Raw genomic sequence first — 21,672 nt, 5'->3', positions numbered from 1 at the left:
AAAGATCATGCTTCACTCATGGAACTCGTTCAAATCTTATATGTAGAAGTTAAGATCCTGCTTCACTCATGGAACTCGTTCAAATCTTATATGTAGAAGTAAAGATCATGCTTTACTCATGGCATTCGTTCAAATCTTATATGTATAAGTTAAGATCATGCTTCACTCATAGCACTCGTTCAAATCTTATATGTAGAAGTAAAGATCATGCTTCACTCATAGCACTCGTTCAAATCTTATATGTAGAAGTTAAGATCATGCTCCACTCATGGCATTCGTTCAAATCTTATATGTAGAAGTTAAGATCATGCTCCACTCATGGCATTCGTTCAAATCTTATATGCAGAAGTTAAGATCATGCTTCACTCATAGCACTCGTTCAAATCTTATATGTAGAAGTAAAGATCATGCTTCACTCATAGCACTCGTTCAAATCTTATATGTAGAAGTTAAGACCATGCTTCACTCATGGCATTCGTTCAAATCTTATATGTAGAAGTTAAGATCCTGCTCCACTCATGGAACTCGATTAAAATCTTTTATGTAGAAGTTAAGATCATGCTTCACTCGTGGCACTCGTTCAAATCTTATATGTAGAAGTTAAGATCATGCTTCACCCATGGCCTTCGTTCAAATCTTATATGTAGAAGTTAAGATCATGCTTCACTCATGGCCTTCGTTCAAATCTTATATGTAGACGTTAAGATCCTGCTCCACTTATAGCACTCGTTCAAATCTTATATGTAGAAGTTAAGATCCTGCTCCACTTATAGCACTCGTTCAAATCTTATATGTAGAAGTTAAGATCATGCTTTACTCGTGGCCTTCGTTCAAATCTTATATGTAGAAGTTAAGATCATGCTTCACTCATGGCCTTCGTTCAAATCTTATATGTAGAAGTTAAGATCATGCTTCACTCGTAGCACTCGTTCAAATCTTATATGTAGAAGTTAAGATCCTGCTTCACTCATGGCATTCGTTCAAATCTTATATGTAGAAGTTAAGATCATGCTTCACTCATGGCCTTCGTTCAAATCTTATATGTAGAAGTTAAGATCATGCTTCACTCGTAGCACTCGTTCAAATCTTATATGTAGAAGTTAAGATCCTGCTTCACTCATGGCATTCGTTCAAATCTTATATGTAGAAGTTAACATCCTGCTTCACTCATGGCACTCGTTCAAATCTTATATGTATAAGTTAAGATCCTGCTTCACTCATAGCACTCGTTCAAATCTTATATGTAGAAGTTAAGCAACATCTTGGCCGATACCCTTATTAGTTCATTAACTTTATAATGTAAATTTCTCCTTCACACATCATTATCTCACACGTTTTCATTTGTCAGTTGAGCTATAGATAACACATTGTGTTTGGAAAAATATATGTAGAAGTAAAGATCATGCTTTACTCATGGCATTCGTTCAAATCTTATATGTATAAGTTAAGATCATGCTTCACTCATAGCACTCGTTCAAATCTTATATGTAGAAGTAAAGATCATGCTTCACTCATAGCACTCGTTCAAATCTTATATGTAGAAGTTAAGATCATGCTCCACTCATGGCATTCGTTCAAATCTTATATGTAGAAGTTAAGATCATGCTCCACTCATGGCATTCGTTCAAATCTTATATGTAGAAGTTAAGATCATGCTTCACTCATAGCACTCGTTCAAATCTTATATGTAGAAGTAAAGATCATGCTTCACTCATAGCACTCGTTCAAATCTTATATGTAGAAGTTAAGACCATGCTTCACTCATGGCATTCGTTCAAATCTTATATGTAGAAGTTAAGATCCTGCTCCACTCATGGAACTCGATTAAAATCTTTTATGTAGAAGTTAAGATCATGCTTCACTCGTGGCACTCGTTCAAATCTTATATGTAGAAGTTAAGATCATGCTTCACCCATGGCCTTCGTTCAAATCTTATATGTAGAAGTTAAGATCATGCTTCACTCATGGCCTTCGTTCAAATCTTATATGTAGAAGTTAAGATCATGCTTCACTCATGGCATTCGTTCAAATCTTATATGTAGAAGTTAGATCATGCTTCACTCATGGCACTCCTTCAAATCTTATATGTAGACATTAAGATCCTGCTCCACTTATAGCACTCGTTCAAATCTTATATGTAGAAGTTAAGATCCTGCTCCACTTATAGCACTCGTTCAAATCTTATATGTAGAAGTTAAGATCATGCTTTACTCGTGGCCTTCGTTCAAATCTTATATGTAGAAGTTAAGATCATGCTTCACTCATGGCCTTCGTTCAAATCTTATATGTAGAAGTTAAGATCATGCTTCACTCGTAGCACTCGTTCAAATCTTATATGTAGAAGTTAAGATCCTGCTTCACTCATGGCATTCGTTCAAATCTTATATGTAGAAGTTAAGATCATGCTTCACTCATGGCCTTCGTTCAAATCTTATATGTAGAAGTTAAGATCATGCTTCACTCGTAGCACTCGTTCAAATCTTATATGTAGAAGTTAAGACCATGCTTCACTCATGGCATTCGTTCAAATCTTATATGTAGAAGTTAAGATCCTGCTCCACTCATGGAACTCGATTAAAATCTTTTATGTAGAAGTTAAGATCATGCTTCACTCGTGGCACTCGTTCAAATCTTATATGTAGAAGTTAAGATCATGCTTCACCCATGGCCTTCGTTCAAATCTTATATGTAGAAGTTAAGATCATGCTTCACTCATGGCCTTCGTTCAAATCTTATATGTAGAAGTTAAGATCATGCTTCACTCATGGCATTCGTTCAAATCTTATATGTAGAAGTTAGATCATGCTTCACTCATGGCACTCCTTCAAATCTTATATGTAGACGTTAAGATCCTGCTCCACTTATAGCACTCGTTCAAATCTTATATGTAGAAGTTAAGATCCTGCTCCACTTATAGCACTCGTTCAAATCTTATATGTAGAAGTTAAGATCATGCTTTACTCGTGGCCTTCGTTCAAATCTTATATGTAGAAGTTAAGATCATGCTTCACTCATGGCCTTCGTTCAAATCTTATATGTAGAAGTTAAGATCATGCTTCACTCGTAGCACTCGTTCAAATCTTATATGTAGAAGTTAAGATCCTGCTTCACTCATGGCATTCGTTCAAATCTTATATGTAGAAGTTAAGATCCTGCTTCACTCATGGCATTCGTTCAAATCTTATATGTAGAAGTTAAGATCATGCTTCACTCGTAGCACTCGTTCAAATCTTATATGTAGAAGTTAGATCATGCTTCACTCATGGTACCCGTTCAAATCTTATATGTAGAAGTTAAGATCATGCTTCACTCATGGCACTCGTTCAAATCTTATATGTAGAAGTTAGATCATGCTTCACTCATGGTACCCGTTCAAATCTTATATGTATAAGTTAACATCCTGCTTCACTTATAGCACTCGTTCAAATCTTATATGTAGAAGTTAAGATCATGCTTCAATTATATCAGTCGTTCATATCTTATATGTAGAAGTTAAGATCCTGCTCCACTTATAGCTTTCGTTCAAATCTTATATGTAGAAGTTAACATCCTGCTTCACTCATGGCACTCGTTCAAATCTTATATGTATAAGTTAAGATCCTGCTTCACTTATAGCACTCGTTCAAATCTTATATGTAGAAGTTAAGCAACATCTTGGCCGATACCCTTATTAGTTCATTAACTTTATAATGTAAATTTCTCCTTCACACATCATTATCTCACACGTTTTCATTTGTCAGTTGAGCTATAGATAACACATTGTGTTTGGAAAAACCCGTAAATGTAAGTTAAACATCGCGTGAATAACACAATAATAACTGATCATGTGTTTTTTGTAATATCAATGTAACGATCAAGTGTACAACTGAGCGAATGCAGATATTTCATTTTATTTTACTAAATTGATGAAACAACTTATATTTTCGTTCCATGAAACGAAGCAAATATAAGACAAAAGCCAACAAGGAAAAATCAATTCTCAAAATTCATTGCATCTGAACTAAATTAAAAATATATATGTAATATATTTAAACAACAGGCACAATGTTAAGCTGAATCACCACTTAAAAGCAATTAAGAAAATGAGAAATGGTTATTACAACTTGTACTTCGAACGTACGATTACAAGAAATGGACGGACAACCATTATAAAGGTAATTGATGTTTTTTAAATAAAATATCTATATAATACTATTTAAATGCATATTATAAAAACTGTATTGGTTCTCAAAGGTATCAGGATTATAATTTAATACGCGAGACGCACGTTTTGTCTACATACAATTCTTTAGAGACGCTCATATCAAAAAGGTTTTAAAGCCATAAAACATGTACAAGTTAAAACTTTAAGAGCATTATGGACCCAAATATCCAAAAGATGTCCCAAATACGACTAAGGTAATCTATTTCTTGGATAAGAAAATCAATAGGTGTTTAGAAGGGGAAAAATTTTAACAGGAAATTTATCAAAATGACAATATAATTGGTATTCATGTCAACACCGAAGTGCTGACTACTGAGCTGGTGAAATGTCAACTAGCAATGGCATCTTATAAAACAATATTAATTTATATAAACTCATTATAATACACATGTGTAAATTTTGTCTTATGCATAGTCCGTTTCTGTGTGTGTTACATTTTTATGTTGTGTCGTTGTTCTCCTCTTATATTTAATGCGTTTCCCTCAGTTTTAGTTGGTTATACCCCGATTTTTTGGTCCATCTATTTACGAGTTTAAAAAAGTGGTATACTCCTTGATTTGTAAACTTTGTGTCGCGTTTGTTGTTGTTTTCTTAACGCTACAAAAGTAGAAAAAATACATTGTTTAATAAGACTTTATTTACCCTTTTTTTAACTTTCAATAACTGAATAATGCATGTACATGTTATTTGTAATCAGACTTTTTACAAACGTAGAAACAAATACTTCGTTTAATCTGTTTGAAGTTAGAAACAAATGTAGCGTTTTAGCAAACAAACGACAAGCAACAAGGCGCATTTGTAGCGTTTGCATAGTTTGTCAAATTGTATGTCAACTTTACAAACGTATTTTAGAAACAAATAATCAACACATGTGCGCGCTTAGTCGTTTGTGTAGTTTGTGTTAGAAAGTCAACGCCTACAGTTTGTTGTTCATCTTGTGTTAGAACAAACGCTACCATTGTTTCTAACTTCACCATGATTGAACGTTATTTTTACTTTTACGGTTGTGAAAAGTCTGTTTACCAACAACACGTGGATGCGTTATCATGGTTATTGAAAGTTCAAATAGGGTCAGTAAACAGTGATTAAACGATGTGTTTGTTTCTACATTTGTAGCGTGTATATAACAAACGCCACATAACGTTGAAGAAATTTTGGTTAGCAATGAATGCACTCTGAATTAAAGTACCATATGTCATACCCTTAATAAAAACAAAGGTATATGGTGAAATGTACACAACATTTTACAATCAGAGCTGCTCATGAAACCACCTGTACTACGCGAGTACAAATGTTGTGTTACCATAATCTAAAGTTCGGGTCTTATGAATTTCAAATAAATTGAACCTGTATTAGCCGTGATTGATTTTCACACGGAAGGCAGATACAGAACCACTGCCATTGGTTACTTATACATACAATACTCTTGTTTTCACTATAAAGTATATTAAACAATATGCAAATACATTAAAATAAGTGTTTTGTTTTCAGAATAAACCTTTGATAAAGAAGTGTGCTAAAAAGATCATCCTTGCAGTCAATAGATTATCACTTGAAAGGCTGAACTGGAAAGGTTTGCACCAACCTCATATCAGAGAATACATAACCAAATCAGTGAAAGATGTCAGCGCTGGGAAACTTTTTCTAGCTTATAATATCCCTTGGTGGAGAAATTCTCCGGTTTACTCCAAATATGCTATATCAGATACCCCATTAAAGCAAACTTCCGATTTCGGTACATCAAAAGCTAATCCAACAAAGTCCATACTACTACCCATGTACACCGATAGTGAAATGTCATACTGGAACGAACTAATTGAAAGGGAACATGGTAATATAAATAATAGGGATGTGGTCTTCTCCGTTGGAAAAGAAATTGTCAAAGTTACAAACAAATATTTGTCTGCCATATATCGACTTCCACTTTCAGACATACCACCACCAATAAATGGAATTTTTGGTTATTGGCAGAATTATCCATATGGTGGGGCGTGGCAGCTATGGATGCCGGGATATATATGGCCGGAAGTTGAAAAACAGATGACAAAACCGTCAAAGAATGATGATGTGTTTGTAGCTGTAAACGCATTCAGTTCTCGCTCTTCGTTCTCTAACTCAGCGTTGCAAGTAGTGGAGCTCGTTATGCCATATTTTGGTTTAAAATGTAGAGAGTAAAACTATTACTTTATTTTTGTAGTATGTGCTTTTTCCTTTTCAGGACTTTGCAATTAAGAAATAAAACCTGTTCGTCATAACTGTGTTGTAATGAATTCTTTTAATCTGAAATGATGAACCAAATATATAAACTAAATTATTTGCACTATAACTGCAAATTATTTGATCTATAACTGCTTAAATTGCACCCATAATTTTCTTTTATTCTCATTTTTAAACGATATATTAAAGCAAAGAGAAAAGAAAGACGAAAGATACAAACAGGGACAGTCAAACTCATAAATCTAAAACAAACTGACAACGCCATGGCTAAAAATGAAAAAAATACAAACAGAAAAACAATAGTGCACATGACACAACACAGAAAACTTAAGAATAAACAACACGAACCCCACCAAACCTAAGGGTGATCTCAGGTGCTCCGGAAGGGTAGCAGATTCTGCTCCACATGTGGCACCCGTCGTGTTGCTTATGGGATTACAAATCCGGTAAATAGTATAATTCGGTTGATCACGTTCATGAGGAACATATCCGATATCATTTGTGAAACGGTTATTCCATAACAGTCAACCAACTCGTGATGGCGTCTGTAAAATTTACGAAGGAATGATTTCAATTTCACCATTTGGAACTCTTGGTTTAATAGCTTCCTTGTGAGCAGTAACCCTCTATCAAGAAAATCGTGATAGGAAATGCAAGCACGGGAATATCGAATCAATTGGGAGATATATACCCCGTATGCAGGTGCTGCTGGAATGTTGCTACTGTTGCCTGTCAGATTTGCTTTAAATGCTTTGCTTCGGTTTTTGAGGTTTTAGCCAAAAACTGGATTTTACCACATGTTTTAGCCATGGCAGCCATGTTTTATTAAAGAAACAGAAAATAAAACACAAACTTTATTCTAGATAACCCAAGGGCCATTCAGCTCAAATTTGGGTTGAATTGGTTCAGTAGTTTTAGAGAAGATGTTTTAAAGTTAGAAAATATGATAAACAAATTGTGTAAAATTGTCCTTAAATGGCAAATACCCTTTAAGGGGTCAATTAAAAAATTTTGTCATACGAATCTATTTGTAGAACCTACTTTGCTGAACATATTTGCTTATCGTTACAATTAATACTATTCAATATAATAACCCAAACCTCCAAAATTTCCATAGGGTGGTACCTAACACTACAGGGAAAAATCAGCTACACGTTTTTAGTACGTTGTATTGTTAAAGGCCAGGAAAAGAGTATAAATAGCAGCCAATGAACGAAATAGTGGTAAATTGAAATTTCTTTGCCACATTCATATCAGGGACATATTTTTTAAAAGAATAATCTTGTTCAAAGAGTGATTTTTAGAAAAAAAAATTGTCACAGAGCCTAGAACTGAACTATATTATCTGTTGCAAGAAAAATAAAAATTATTAACTAATTCTATTTTGTTATATTCCTAAAACAAATCATGAAGCAGAGGAACTTTTCATTTGAAATATACCTTGATTGATAGCTGGGCGGATACATATTGTTTTTGTTTACACAGGAAGTAGATGTTGCCATGCATGCAGCCATGCTTCCATGCACAATATCAACAAAGACCTTAACTGTTGTGATAAATTCATTCCATTCCTATTTAATCCTCATATCCATTTTATATTTCTTTCATAATTCAAAGAACCAAATAAATATGCAGCTAATTTGCCCAAAAATGCAATTACAGTCATAATATTGAATTTTATCCAGTCACAATCATTTTCCCTCCAAAACTGTGTTATATACAGAACAAAGGATTTCGATATAATTAATAAAACATCCTGCAGGAGAATACAAAAAAACTATTCCCACATGTTTCCCATATATGAAAACCCACCAGGATTAGGAAACCAACAACGCTCAAGTGTCACAACACATTTTGGCATAATGTCTTTCTTGTGCCAGTCAAATATTTGGCTTCTGTGGTCCATGGTCATGGCATCTGCTTTCATAAGCATATATCTATCACCATTCCAGGCACTACGATGGAGAAGCATAGTCCAAAATCTTTTGTTGTGTTCCTCGCAGCTACATTAAGGACGCAATTTTGTAAATTTGACGAAAAAAGGGGGGTGAAAACGGAATTGTCAGAATCAGCTTAATGTCAAATATTTCATAGTCGTACATGGACAATAACGAAAGGCCGTCTGATTTCTCTTCACTGAACATAAAAATATGACCCCGTGACCCTAACACTGTCACGTGACATGCCATTTTCATATGTTAAAACTGTCGTCTGTATTTGGCTCGAGCACAACCTTTTACCCTTCACCATTCTCATCCAAATTTTAACAATAGGTTAAGCAACTACCAGTGTCACTTAAAAGTGCTGGGGGTTAGAACAGTTTGTTAAAAATGTTTATTTAGAATGATTTTACGTCTTTGAAGGTCAAATTCCGTGATTTTGTCAACTTTGCTTACCTCGTATGACTCTCAGAAATAAAATTGGAGAAACCCCCAGCAAGATTCATGATCGTATTTAAATTCTTAAAATAATTTTCCTCAGTTGGTGGCATTTGTTTGAGATTAAAAGGTTGTGCTAGGTCAAAATATTGAAAATTAAACGAAAATTCTATTGTCGGCAATATTTTAAAGCGCAACAAAGATAACGATTTTGAATCGGTACCGGGGAAAGCGAGGGTTGTTTCCGCGCTTAATGAGAGATGATATAATACGTTTTTTAAATATAAAAGCCAGTGTTTTTAAAATTTATAAGAATATTTACACTTTGTGTGAGTGAATAAAAGTACTCATGATATATAAGATGTGTCCGTTTTTATTTATAATATGGGACCTTATATTGATTTACTAAAAACGGCAAAGCTTTCAATCTTCATGTATCTGCAATGATCATGTTAAATACAATTTTGTCAACATGTGACTTTTCATTTTAAAAGAACCTATAATCTTTAAATTTAACAAGATACATTTAAGTGTATACCATGTATACTCTGATATATCTGAAAAAAAATTGCAAGCATAATATTCCAACAGAAATTAAGGAAGAAAAATTACTCTACATTTTGTAATGAACTTATTGGCACTCACACCACATCTTCCTATATCTATTAGACAAATGTTAGACAAAGAATAGATTTTACTTTTACAAACTTATGATTTTTCAGTCTGTGATCTTACAAATCTAACAATGCAATAACAAAATCTCAAAATTTCAGTAGTAATATAACCCTTTTTTGCAACCCCATTTATACCAGTAATCAGTGTCAGATATGCAAGAATAAATTTACAGAAATTTTATTTGTTAAATTGTGACCGCAAAATCAACCATTGACATATTTGCAACATAAAAATACTAAACAAAATATAGAGATAAATATATCTTTAACATCTCTTTAATGTTATAGAATGAATTTTGCACCCATTAATTGTATATTTTATTATTTTAAAATCTCATGGTAAGATTGTATTGCAAGAATTTACAATTAATTTATGAAATAATATTGTTACAAATTTATGCTATAAGCACGAATTTAACCATCTTTTAAATCATAATATATCTTTGATATATTGGTAAGGGAATCAAAGCAATATGTTTTTTAAGTTTGGATATAAAAAAACTATCATGGTCCTATAATTTGGTTTAAATTAAAATGATATGAACTTACAAGTATCTCAATTGTAACAGTTAACTGTTACATATAAAAAAATAATGTACAAATATATTAAATTCAACATCTGTTACACTTACTTTTAAAATGCAAAAAGCGTGAGTGACCTAGGGATTATAGTGTTTTGTCATATTAAATAACGGTCCATAATTTTTTATTGTCAGCAATAAGAACAAATAATTTTCATTCCTCACACATATCTTCTTCAGTTTAATTTTAATTTTGAATGTATGATGCTTTCTACGATTGAATACATTTATTACAGTGCTTACAATAAATTACCGTGGTTTCCAAGTGATATAAAAATAATGCGTTGTTCGGTCATTTGTTGACTATTTTTCTCTATTTAAATTCCTCCATAAGATTTTTTTTTAGCTTTTGATCATAAACAACCTTCTGTCCAAGTTTCGTACAAATCCAGGATAGTTTAAGAAAGTTATTAAAATTTTAAACTTTAACCACAGAGTATTTGTAATGTTTACTAGAATAAAAACTCCATTTATAAGTAAAATAGGGATAATCAAGTTTCTTTTTTACAAAACTTTAACCGCAGATAAATATTTGTGGAAGCCGTTGCCAATGCAATGTAGATTGTGATGTCTCCCTTCTATGACAAAAGTCGGTGACTCAACAAAAATGAGATGTGGTATGATTGCCACACATGATCAGACACAAAATGAAGTGGCGATAAGCAATTATATGACTTCATACAGTCTTAAATAAGTTAGTGCTGATAATATAAGTAAAACAGCATATTCCAGATAGTAAAACTTACAAGTACATGGTCAGTATGGACTTCTTTTACATCAACAATTGAAATAGGCAATGACCCAAGGAACTCATCATTTCAGTTTCATTTTTTCATGCCTCATCTTCTTTATTGCTGCCATGTTCTTAATGATGAGATATTTTAACCTACCCAGCAACTGTAAAGTGCTACAATTTTAATGTAAATAGCACATAAACAGTTACCAGCCAGGTAATATGGCATAATGCCAAGAGTTACCCTGCCTGATCTTCTAGGAAGCTATATATACCCTGCCTGATCTTCTAGGAAGCTATATATATAAAGTAAAAATAGCATGTGCCTGTTGAATAAAAAAGTTGACATCAGCAAACGCCATTCAATTACAAAACTAAATAACATAATGAATATAAACAAAAGTGGAAAAACTATATAATGCCTATGTACCAGACCGTATGAGTTATTGGACTGTACGCGTACCGTTTGGACTGTATGCATACTTTTTTTAAATACTCATATGGTCGACCGTACGCGAACAGAACAGTCTGACTAGTATTAAGAAGTTAGTCAAGTTTATTGGATACAAATGCATATAACATATAACAGATCAACATAACTTTACTCTCAAATTAATATAAAAGTTCAATTGTAATTGAAATAAGAAGTTTATATTCAAACTATTTAAAAAAAGTCACGCTTATTAAATCTGTTAATCTCTTATATTTAGCATGTCGATCAGTAATTCATCACTTGAATTATGGCCACTGAAATTGAAGTTATGGGAAGTAAATATAATGTGGGAGGGCAATTGTTTTATAATATTTAGCAACTTTACAAAAAGTGCAAATGCTTAGGATCATGCATGAACTGCAACATGTTAATATAAAAAAATATTACGTTACTTGTGGTAGCAAGTGTCACCTTGGGCGAGAGAACAAAAATAGCATTCAGATTTACAATTAATCAAATGTCTAATTTCAATTGTTCGCATGTTCACTTTATCCATCTTATGGTAATAATTTCAACTTTTAAAACTAAAAATAAAGATTTTGATAAATCTTTATATCAATTTTACCCAAATGCGGCATAAAGCAACCAACAATCAATCAATCAATGATTTAAATACATGTATAGTCAGGTCCAAATACTCATGTGGTCTGGAACACCTATATGGTTTTATAGCTGACTATGAGGTATAGGCTTTGTTCATTGTTGAAGGCAGTAAAGTGACCTATAGCTGTTAATTTCTGTTACATTTGGTCTCTTGTGGAGTGTTGTCTCAATGACAATCATATCACATCTTCTTTTTTGTATATAATATCTTGCTTAAATAACTATATCATTTTAGTAAGTTGGTAGTCATCCGGAACCGGCTTCAAATATATTATATTCAAGATGTACATGTACAAATGTATGTTGGTACAAATGTACGTACATGTACGATGAATGTATTTAACTCAAAGCTGACATGTCAACATAGCTGGCTAACTTAGCATACATTTGAATTTTAATATTTATTTCTCACTTGCCTACCTTTCTGGCATGCAATTTCTGGATATAGTAAAATTGTACCCAGTTTTAGTGAAAGGACTGAAGCTCTCACCGAGTCGTTCTAATAGTGACATCATGACATGACAATAAGAGATATGTCCATATTAAAAGTTATTTTAACATGTAGATGACGGGAAATGTTAATTAATGTTTATGTATATACAGTGTATCTGGCACATGACTTCTTTTCTGGCATATATGTGTCTATGTCATGTATGTACAGTATATTGAATTTTTGTATCCAGTATGAAATAAAACGCATTCAAAAATGATGATATGAAAAGCATTATGTCCATAGGGTATTATGTGATAATTATTACTCAAACTGACTATATTTATATATATATATATGTTCCGGACCATACGAGTATGGTCATGACTATATGGGTATTATTAGTTACATAGTGTGCTACATGTAGTGACCTTATACGAAATATATGGGGTCAGTAAATTCCATATGGGGTGAGAGCGAGGTGAAAAGATTCGTGCACAACCAAGACGTGCAAATGCAAAAAAGCTAAGATATAAACATGTGGAAGTAAATGCCATCCTAAACATACAAGCAAAAGTACAGTTAGAGATGAAAACTTATGTACATGTATCTCAAATTATCATTATCGTTAGAAAATACTGACTCAATATACTGTACAGCGTAGACGAAACGCGCGTCTGGCGTACTAAATTATAATCCTGGTACCTTAGATAACTATTTTAAACATATGCTAACTTAACTAATCATTAAGTCTATTCCAATCAGTCATAGGAAAGTGCCAAAGTAAAAATAACAAGCATTGAAAGCGTGACATCACAATTCTTAATGGCAAGAACAACCAAGAGACGAGGATAATATTGAGCTACGCCTATTAAAGGATAACTTTTAGAATTTTTAGAGGAGCTTTAAGTTAATTGCTGCATATAGCTATCACAAAATGAATGACTGAAAGGGCTTGACCACACATTCAGCAAGATGGTCTGCATAACTGCACCAATTCTGGTATAAATATATCACTTTCCTGGCTTGAAGACTATATGAACATGATAAGGGGGTATAATTTCACCATCTTGAAACAAATGTGCCCCCCCCCCCCTTTTTGTGTTTATCTTCATTTGTAAAGGAAATGTATCAAACATTCATTAAAATCAACAAAAATGTGAAAACAATAGATTGGATCAGTGCAAATAACTTCTTTTAACCGAGAGAATGCATAAATTAGGCTAGTTATACCCCCGACACTGTCGGAGGCACAACATCACAAGTCGGAGGCCTGAGATTTGCAGACTACTCCGTTTAAACGTACCGTTTCCATTTTTTGTGATGTTGTTGGGTTAATTCTTACTAAATATCTATCTAGATTAACACAAATTCCACATTTCTGTCCATATTTCCTATTTTTCGTCACATTACAGGTGCTCGAGAAAAATATTGATGCAAGCTTCTAAATGAAGCAGGTATTTTTTGATTGGCTAAATATTCGTAGAGGGCGGGGCTTAATACTCGACAGAAAATCGCCTAAATCATATAATTTATCCATGACTTTTTACAATTTTTCTATAATTACCCTGACTTGGACCATTCCGCATCCTAAGGCAACGATTGCTGCAACGCTGCTTCATCAAAAGATGGTAAACTGGACATTTTTTCTTCTCCATCATGGCGGCGTGTACAACGACGCATGAATATTTAATGAGATTGAACGGAGTTATCTGCCCTTGTCGAAAGTAGTGTGAAAACGGCCTTAATGTAGCTGCGCTTTCTTAAATTTGAGTGTCTTTGATGGGCTACTTCTGACTGACCATGCCACCACATTTGTCTGTATTGATCATCAGTAATGCATGGCTTACAAAAGCAATATCTGCATTCTCCTTTGGTTGGGTCTTGCTGTATAACAAATTCAGGCTGGTCATTGTCTTCATCATCTTCATCTTCATCATTATTGTCTGTTTGAGTACTCTGTTCTGTGGTCATTTGTAGATTTTGTGCATTCCCGCCATTTTCAATAGCAACAGTAGAGTCATCAAGAATTTTAATTTCCCAATCATTATGCCCAAATAAATGTTTTATAGTTTCTAATTGAAGATCACTTAATTCCATAGTAACTTTCTTATCACTCAATTTTAGGATTATTTAGAAAGCACACAAACAAAATATTTATACTGACTTCAAAGATAATTTGGTCTTAATTTTATCCCCAGGTTATTTATACAGAAAGTTGCTGACTCTGCAGGTGACCTCATAAATTTGTTCAATAGATATAAACAAGTCCAGAGGCAAATAGGGGATTGCATGTCAATTCCAGAGGCAATTAGGGGATTACATGTAGTTATTCACTTAGCAAGAAATGAAATACTATTTTTTTACAACAAATCACAGAAATTTATAAAAAATAAAATAAAAAATAATTTATTGAAAAAGCCATCTAAAGATCAAAGAAATTTGCATAGATCACTTTTATTTATACAAAAATCAATTATTATAAAACCTTCAGACACATTTTTCTAAGTTGATACTGAATATCATGAAACATAATCTTCAAATAATTTCATATCCAATATCTGCTCATTCCTTCAGTTTCTTTCATGGTCAGTCATGGCTACTGAAAAACAAGATTCTTCACGAAAACGTCCACCCAATTTTAGAAGAGAAATTCCTGGTGACGAAACTGTCAAAAGTAGAATTTTGGAAAAACGTCAAAAAAGTAAAGGGTTATTTGACTTCAACTTTGAATAAGCCAGTTAACAATAGTTTAATGATAGAGAAACTTTTAGACTTTTGGATTAAACAACAACTTGGAAGTGACAATTCGAAAGAACTTCATTCATTTCCATCCACCTATTTCCAAACAAGAAGCCAGGATGTAGACCAAGGATTATTTGTAACTGCAGAAAAATCTTTGGAAACATATGGAGAACTCTTTGAGGCACATACCAGTATGTGTAATGGAAAGCTAAAAGTATTTAAAAGAACTATGAAAGGACATGTAGCATCTGTAAGACTGATGTGTACCAAGGAGAAATCACATTCCTATGTATGGTCGTCATCATCTTACCTTCCGAATGATGAGTTCTTGGTCAATCACAGGATTTGTCATGCATTTTATAGCAGTGGACTTTTGTCAGTTCATTACACTAGATGTGTTAATGGGGTAGGAATTGGCTTTAAAGAGAGAAGATCGAAATAAACAATTTAACCCTGTCAGATTTGCTGTAAATGTTTTGGTTTTTTAATTATAAGCTTTCTTTGAGTTTTTTTAATTAAAAACTGCATGTTAACCCCTTTGGTTGGTTGTTCGGGTCACCGGACAAAGATTTTAAATAAGTCTCCCCAATAATGATTTTGACCATGTTTTGTTAGATTTGGCCCAGTAGTTTCAGAGCAGACTATTTTTGTAAAAGTTTACAGACGACGGTGATATTTCAGGTGAGCTAAATAAGGGATATAATAATTTACATCATAGAAAGCGTTGGTAGCTAAAAGAAAAAATCACACGAAGAATTCGGTAGCAAATTGTGTCATGTGCAATCAATATATACTGATTTATGGACAAATGATACCTCCAGGGATTCGTTTTACCCCGTCATAAAAGTAATGCAATTATATTGGTTTATTTTACCTTTTTCTAACATTGAATAACCATCAGTTTGTTCATAGCAGCACTATTATATTTTTATAACATTGTGGAGCAGGATCTTCGGAGCACCTGATTTTGACCCAGATTTTTGTTGGACTTGTGTTGCTAAGTCTTTAGGGTTTTTTATGTTCTGTTGTTTATATGATGGTCCTTTTTTTAACTGTTTAGCTGTTTTTTAAGTGCTGTTGTTGTCTGTTGGTCTTTTTGTTTTAACCATAATGACATTGTCTGAATATACGGTATGGTCTTTGCTCATTGTTGTAGGTCGTACAGTGACCTATATTTGTCCCTTTGGTATCTTTTGCCGGTTTTCTGTGTATGAATGAATATGTTTTTTACATTTTTTTGTCTAGTTAATTGTAACAACCAACATTCCATAAGTAAGACAAATGTCACACAAAAAATGTCAAGAAGTTCATTGATAGGTGCTTGTTTAATTTCCAGTGGAAAATATTTCATTCATTTTCAGGACGAGAAAAAAATTCAACAATTACACCAATAGGTACATTTTATTTTAACGGGATAAAGGCCATGTAATAGATGAAATAAGGACTGCCATTGCAAAATAATGGTGGATTGGATAGAGGAGAAAAATTGCCTTGCAACAGGTTTGAATACTTGCTTGCTTGAATACTTGCAACAGGCTTGCAAACCTTTGAATAGACTTATTTAGAAGGGATATAATTACGATACTGTTGTCAAGTCATTAAAGATTGCATATTTTGGCGTTAATATTGAGTCACTGATAAGGTCTTTGCGTCGGAACTAAACACATTTATTCTAAAAACAGTTGTTGGCATTACACGGGTTATGTTCTTCTCATATATGTTATGATGGTATGATACTAAACCCCTAACGGGAAGGATTGTGTCTGGTGTTCATATGATGAAATCATAATCTTTCAGTCAGTTAAATTGAAGTCTGGAGCTGGCATGTCAGTTAACTGCTAGTAGTCTGTTGTTATTTATGTATTATTGTCATTTTGTTTATTTTCTTTGATTACATCTTCTGACATCAGACTCAGACTTCTCTTGAACTGAATTTTAATGTGCGTATTGTTATGCGTTTACTATACTACATTGGTTAGAGGTATAGGGGGAGGGTTGAGATCTCACAAACATGTTTAACCCCGCCGCATTTTTGCGCCTGTCCCAAGTCAGGAGCTTCTGGCCTTTGTTGATCTTGTATTATTTTAATTTCAGTTTAGTTTACAATTTGGAAATTAGTATGGCGTTCATTATCACTGAACTAGTATATGTTTGTTTAGGGGCCAGCTGAAGGACGCCTCCGGGTGCGGGAATTTCTCGCTACATTGAAGACCTGTTGGTGACCTTCTGCTGTTGGTTTTTTTTATTTGGTCGGGTTGTTGTCTCTTTGACAGATTCCCCATTTCCATTCTCAATTTTATCATAGACGGAAACTTCATCGGGTTGTTCCTGTTGTTCCTGCTATTGCAACAATCTTTTAATTCTCAAATATGTCAGGAGTTCTGTTGAAGCAATACATGTATTGATTATTATCCACTTGTCCATCTGATGACTTAAGCCTTTTTCAACTGATTTTTATAGTTTGTTCTTATGTTGTACTGTTATACCACTGTCCAAGGTTAGGGGAGGGTCGATATGCTGCAAACATGTTTAACCCTGCCACATTATTTATGTATGTGCCTGTCCAAAGTCAGGAGCCGGCTGTAAATCAGTTGTTGTTGTTTGTTAATGTGTTACATATTTGTTTTTCTTTCTTTTTTTTACATAAATAAGCAGTTAGTTTTCTCGTTTGAATTGTTTTACATTGTCTCATTGGTGCCTTTTATAGCTGACTATGCGGTTTGGGTTTTGCTTATTGTTGAAGGCCATACTGTGACCTATAGTTGTTAATGTCTGTGTCATTTTTGTCTTTTGTGGATAGTTGTCTCATTGGCAATTATACCACATCTTGTATTTTATATAATAAAAGAAATATGCATCGTTTGGTCTTTTGTGAAGAGTTGACTCATCAGCACTTCGTCTTTTTTATATGACAGACAGCAAACCCACAAAACGCACTGAAATAAAGATTCTGACATCAATAACTAATTAGAAATTACTAACTTTTAATTAGAAAACTATAAATGTCTAAAAAGTATGGTCATTTTACATGTTTGAATACAAAATCCATCAAATGTTCAACACTTTCTTCTGATGCATATCTTTCAATACACTCTCTGTCACTTCTTTACCTTTCTTTAAAATCTTCTTATGAAGGAGAGATAAAAACAGCTTCACCTGAAAAATAGGAAGCAATCTTTCTAAAATCTTCTTATGAAGGAGAGATAAAAACAGCTTCACCTGAAAAATAGGAAGCAATCTTTCTAAAATCTTCTTATGAAGGAGAGATAAGAACAGCTTCACCTGAAAAATGGGAAACAAACTATATAATATAAGGTTATAAATTGTGAAAATTGTGATTAATTGCTTTTTGCAATTAATGTAAAAGAAGGGTGAAAGATGTTAGATCAACAGTCAAATTCATGAATTGAAAATAAACTGACAACGCCATGGCTAAAAATGGAAGAGACAAATATACAAATAATAATACGCAACATAGAAAAGTAAGGACTAAGAAACACTAACCCCACCAAAAATTGAAGATGATATCAGGCTCTCTGGAAGGGTAAACAAATCCTGCTTAACTAATGGCACCGATTGTGTTGCTCCTGGTATTACAAATCTGCTAAATACCCTAATTTGGTAGGTCAAATTCATGAAAAGGGATGCGGATTGTAATTAAGACATCAGAAACATATTTAATATCATTTGTGAAACCTCCTTATCATTAGTCTTGATTTTCTACTTTGTTATTTTCTTTTCTTACCTGATCAGGTGGTAGCAGTGTATTGAAATAAGCAGGTAATTTCTTTCTACTGATATTCCCTCCCTTAATGATTTCCTCCAACACAGCCAGGTAATTATTTCTTACCTGATCAGGTGGTAGCAGTGTATTAAAATAAGCAGGTAATTTCCTTCTACTGATATTCCCTCCCTTAATGATTTCCTCTAACACAGCCAGGTAATTATTTCTTACCTGATCAGGTGGTAACAGTGTATTGAAATAAGCAGGTAATTTCTTTCTACTGATATTCCCTCCCTTAATGATTTCCTCTAACACAGCCAGGTAATTATTTCTTACCTGATCAGGTGGAAACAGTGTATTGAAATAAGCAGGTAATTTCTTTCTACATGTTCTACTGATATTCCCTCCCTTAATGATTTCCTCTAACAAGGCCAGGTAATTATTTCTTACCTGATCAGGTGGTAACAGTGTATTGAAATAAGCAGGTAATTTCTTTCTACTGATATTCCCTCCCTTAATGATTTCCGCTAACACAGCCAGGTAATTATTTCTTACCTGATCAGGTGGTAACAGTGTATTGAAATAAGCAGGTAATTTCTTTCTACTGATATTCCCTCCCTTAATGATTTCCTCTAACACAGCCAGGTAATTATTTCTTACCTGATCAGGTGGTAACAGTGTATTGAAATAAGCAGGTAATTTCTTTCTACTGATATTCCCTCCCTTAATGATCTCATCTAACACAGCCAGGTAATTATTTCTTACCTGATCAGGTGGTGGCAGTGTATTGAAATAAGCAGGTAATTTCTTTCTACTGATATTCCCTCCCTTAATGATCTCCTCTAACAAGGCCAGGTAATTATTTCTTACCTGGTCAGGTGGTAGCAGTGTATTGAAATAAGCAGGTAATTTCTTTCTACTGATATTCCCTCCCTTAATGATCTCCTCTAACAAGGCCAGGTAATTATTTCTTACCTGGTCAGGTGGTAGCAGTGTATTGAAATAAGCAGGTAATTTTTTTCTACTGATATTCCCTCCCTTAATGATTTCCTCTAACACAGCCAGGTAATTATTTCTGTTCATGATCTGGCTAGAAATAGCCAGAGTCTCCTCTTCGTTAAATGCCTGTAACCATGGAAATATATATGTTGTAGTAGTACATGGAACAAATATAAAAGAAAAAGAAAAACAAAATAATAATTCTATATGCAGTTGTATATATTACACAGAACAATGTTGCCCTATTAACAATTATATAAATAAGAAACATACCTCATCATGAAACCTAAACATTGATCCATGAATCAACCATAAAAATGAGGTCAAGTATGCAACCCAACAACCCATTGTCCGATTCATCTGAAAATTTCAGAGCAGATAAATCTTGACTTGATAAACAATTCAACCCCATGTCATATTTGCTCTAAATGCTTTGGTTTCATAGTTATAAGCCAAAATATACATTTTACCCCCTATGTTCTATTTTTAGCCATGGAGGCCATGTTGGTTGGTTGACCAGGTCACGCCACATAGTATTTTAAACAAGATACCCAAATGATGATTATGGCCAAGTATGGTTTAATTTGGCTTTCAGAGTAGTTTCAGAGGAGAAGATTTTTGTAAAATTTAACAGCAGACAACGGACGCCAAGTGATGAGAAAATTCATTCTCCAAATCCTATTTCTCCTTACCTGATGGTACCATCCAGTTGGGATAATTAACATTTCTCCAGCAGTAACTGTAACCTCTAGATACTGGGCTTTATCAAAATGTGGGTACTTGGTTGAATCTGGCACAAAAGCATCAATTGGGCTGAAAATAGAAAACAGTGAATTTTAGGCTAAGGATACGCAGGGGAAATGCAGCCATTTTAGCCAAAGGGTACACATCATGAACCTGAATCATTTCTACAGCACTTGTCTCAGTGTCTTCATATCCTGAGCTATGATATTCTAAGAAGGAGATGCTCACTTGGTTGCTTATAATACGGCTATATGTTACGAATTTGCGATAATACACCAGAGGTGGTATGATGTAAGTTATTGGAAGAAGACTGAAGAAGAATTGACGTTGCTGTCAGCACAGAGGCTTGTTACAATTGCCAGGTTTACTATCATACGAACCCCTAAAAAAAAATAGTAGGGTTTGTATGGATAGTAAACCCGGCAATTGTAACAAGCCCTGTGCTGTCAGTTTGATCCACTTGAGCATGCTGAACGAGTGAAGGGCCTTATATTCACATTGAAATGTATTTAAATAACGGAATTAAAAGTTTCAAATGATTTTTGGCATCCCTGAAAACCTTCCAATCAATGTTTAGACAAAAACAATGCATTCTTTTTTTAACAAAGCCGGTATTTAACTTTACTCTTTTTTAGCGTGAGACATTAGACATATGATTATCGAGTATTTTATATTCTATCACCTGTGTTTTGTTATAACAAACCATTATCACTTGTCAATTATCCGACGGCTTGGTCAAAATGTCAACTTGTTCTCGCATTTTAATCCGGCAGTCATTCCCAAATTTTTCGATACACTCGAACTTTTACCACGTTTACGTACGTATGTAGTAAACAGGTAAAAGTAGAGCGGAAAAAGTTCATTCATGAAATTTTTATGAATGAAAACGCAATCTCGCGTAGATTTTTTGTGATTTTGTCTTCAGCGCATGGCATATCCGCGAAGTAGTGTTAGTGATACTCATTTTCAAAATGAAGTTAAATTCATCTGAATCGTCGGTGAACATTCATTTCTGTTTTGTTCAAGCTGTAATATTTTCAGTCAAAAGAGTAGTTACTCAATATTTCAAAAGAATCTTCCAAGAATCAGAATTCAAACACTAGTACTAGTACTTGATTATCTCGGAGCAGAATAAATTGCGATAATC

At 33.7% G+C, this 21,672-nt stretch overlaps 2 protein-coding genes across 2 annotated transcripts; one reads left to right on the top strand and one right to left on the bottom strand.

Moving 5' to 3' along the window:
- The first annotated feature begins 5,250 nt into the window (after positions 1-5,250).
- On the top strand, positions 5,251-6,379 carry LOC134701176 (aplysianin-A-like). Its single transcript, XM_063562315.1, has 2 exons — positions 5,251-5,274; positions 5,696-6,379. The coding sequence occupies exons 1-2, from the start codon at positions 5,251-5,253 to the stop codon at positions 6,377-6,379; spliced, it is 708 nt and encodes a 235-aa protein (XP_063418385.1).
- Positions 6,380-18,082: 11,703 nt separating this feature from the next.
- On the bottom strand, positions 18,083-20,892 carry LOC134701210 (uncharacterized). The gene is made up of 3 exons (XM_063562346.1): positions 20,474-20,892; positions 19,653-19,907; positions 18,083-18,214 (listed from the first exon to the last, which is right to left on the bottom strand). Exons 1-3 carry the CDS (start codon positions 20,504-20,506, stop codon positions 18,107-18,109), a joined length of 396 nt encoding a protein of 131 aa, XP_063418416.1. The 5' UTR covers positions 20,507-20,892; the 3' UTR covers positions 18,083-18,106.
- Between the last annotated feature and the right edge of the window lie 780 nt (positions 20,893-21,672).

The sequence above is a fragment of the Mytilus trossulus genome, unplaced genomic scaffold (genome assembly GCF_036588685.1).
Source record: "Mytilus trossulus isolate FHL-02 unplaced genomic scaffold, PNRI_Mtr1.1.1.hap1 h1tg000233l__unscaffolded, whole genome shotgun sequence".
NCBI classification, from domain to species: domain Eukaryota; kingdom Metazoa; phylum Mollusca; class Bivalvia; order Mytilida; family Mytilidae; genus Mytilus; species Mytilus trossulus.
This window is presented reverse-complemented; position numbering and strand designations above follow the sequence as displayed.

Coding starts and splice junctions, on each gene's coding strand:
- LOC134701176 (XM_063562315.1), top strand. CDS start 5,251: ATGGTTATTGAAAGTTCAAATAGG. Junction 5,275..5,695: donor TTATTGAAAGTTCAAATAGG/GTCAGTAAACAG, acceptor TTTTGTTTTCAG/AATAAACCTTTGATAAAGAA.
- LOC134701210 (XM_063562346.1), bottom strand. CDS start 20,506: ATGTTAATTATCCCAACTGGATGGTACCATCAG. Junction 19,908..20,473: donor CAACTGGATGGTACCATCAG/GTAAGGAGAAAT, acceptor CCATGGTTACAG/GCATTTAACGAAGAGGAGAC. Junction 18,215..19,652: donor CACTGCTACCACCTGACCAG/GTAAGAAATAAT, acceptor CCTATTTTTCAG/GTGAAGCTGTTTTTATCTCT.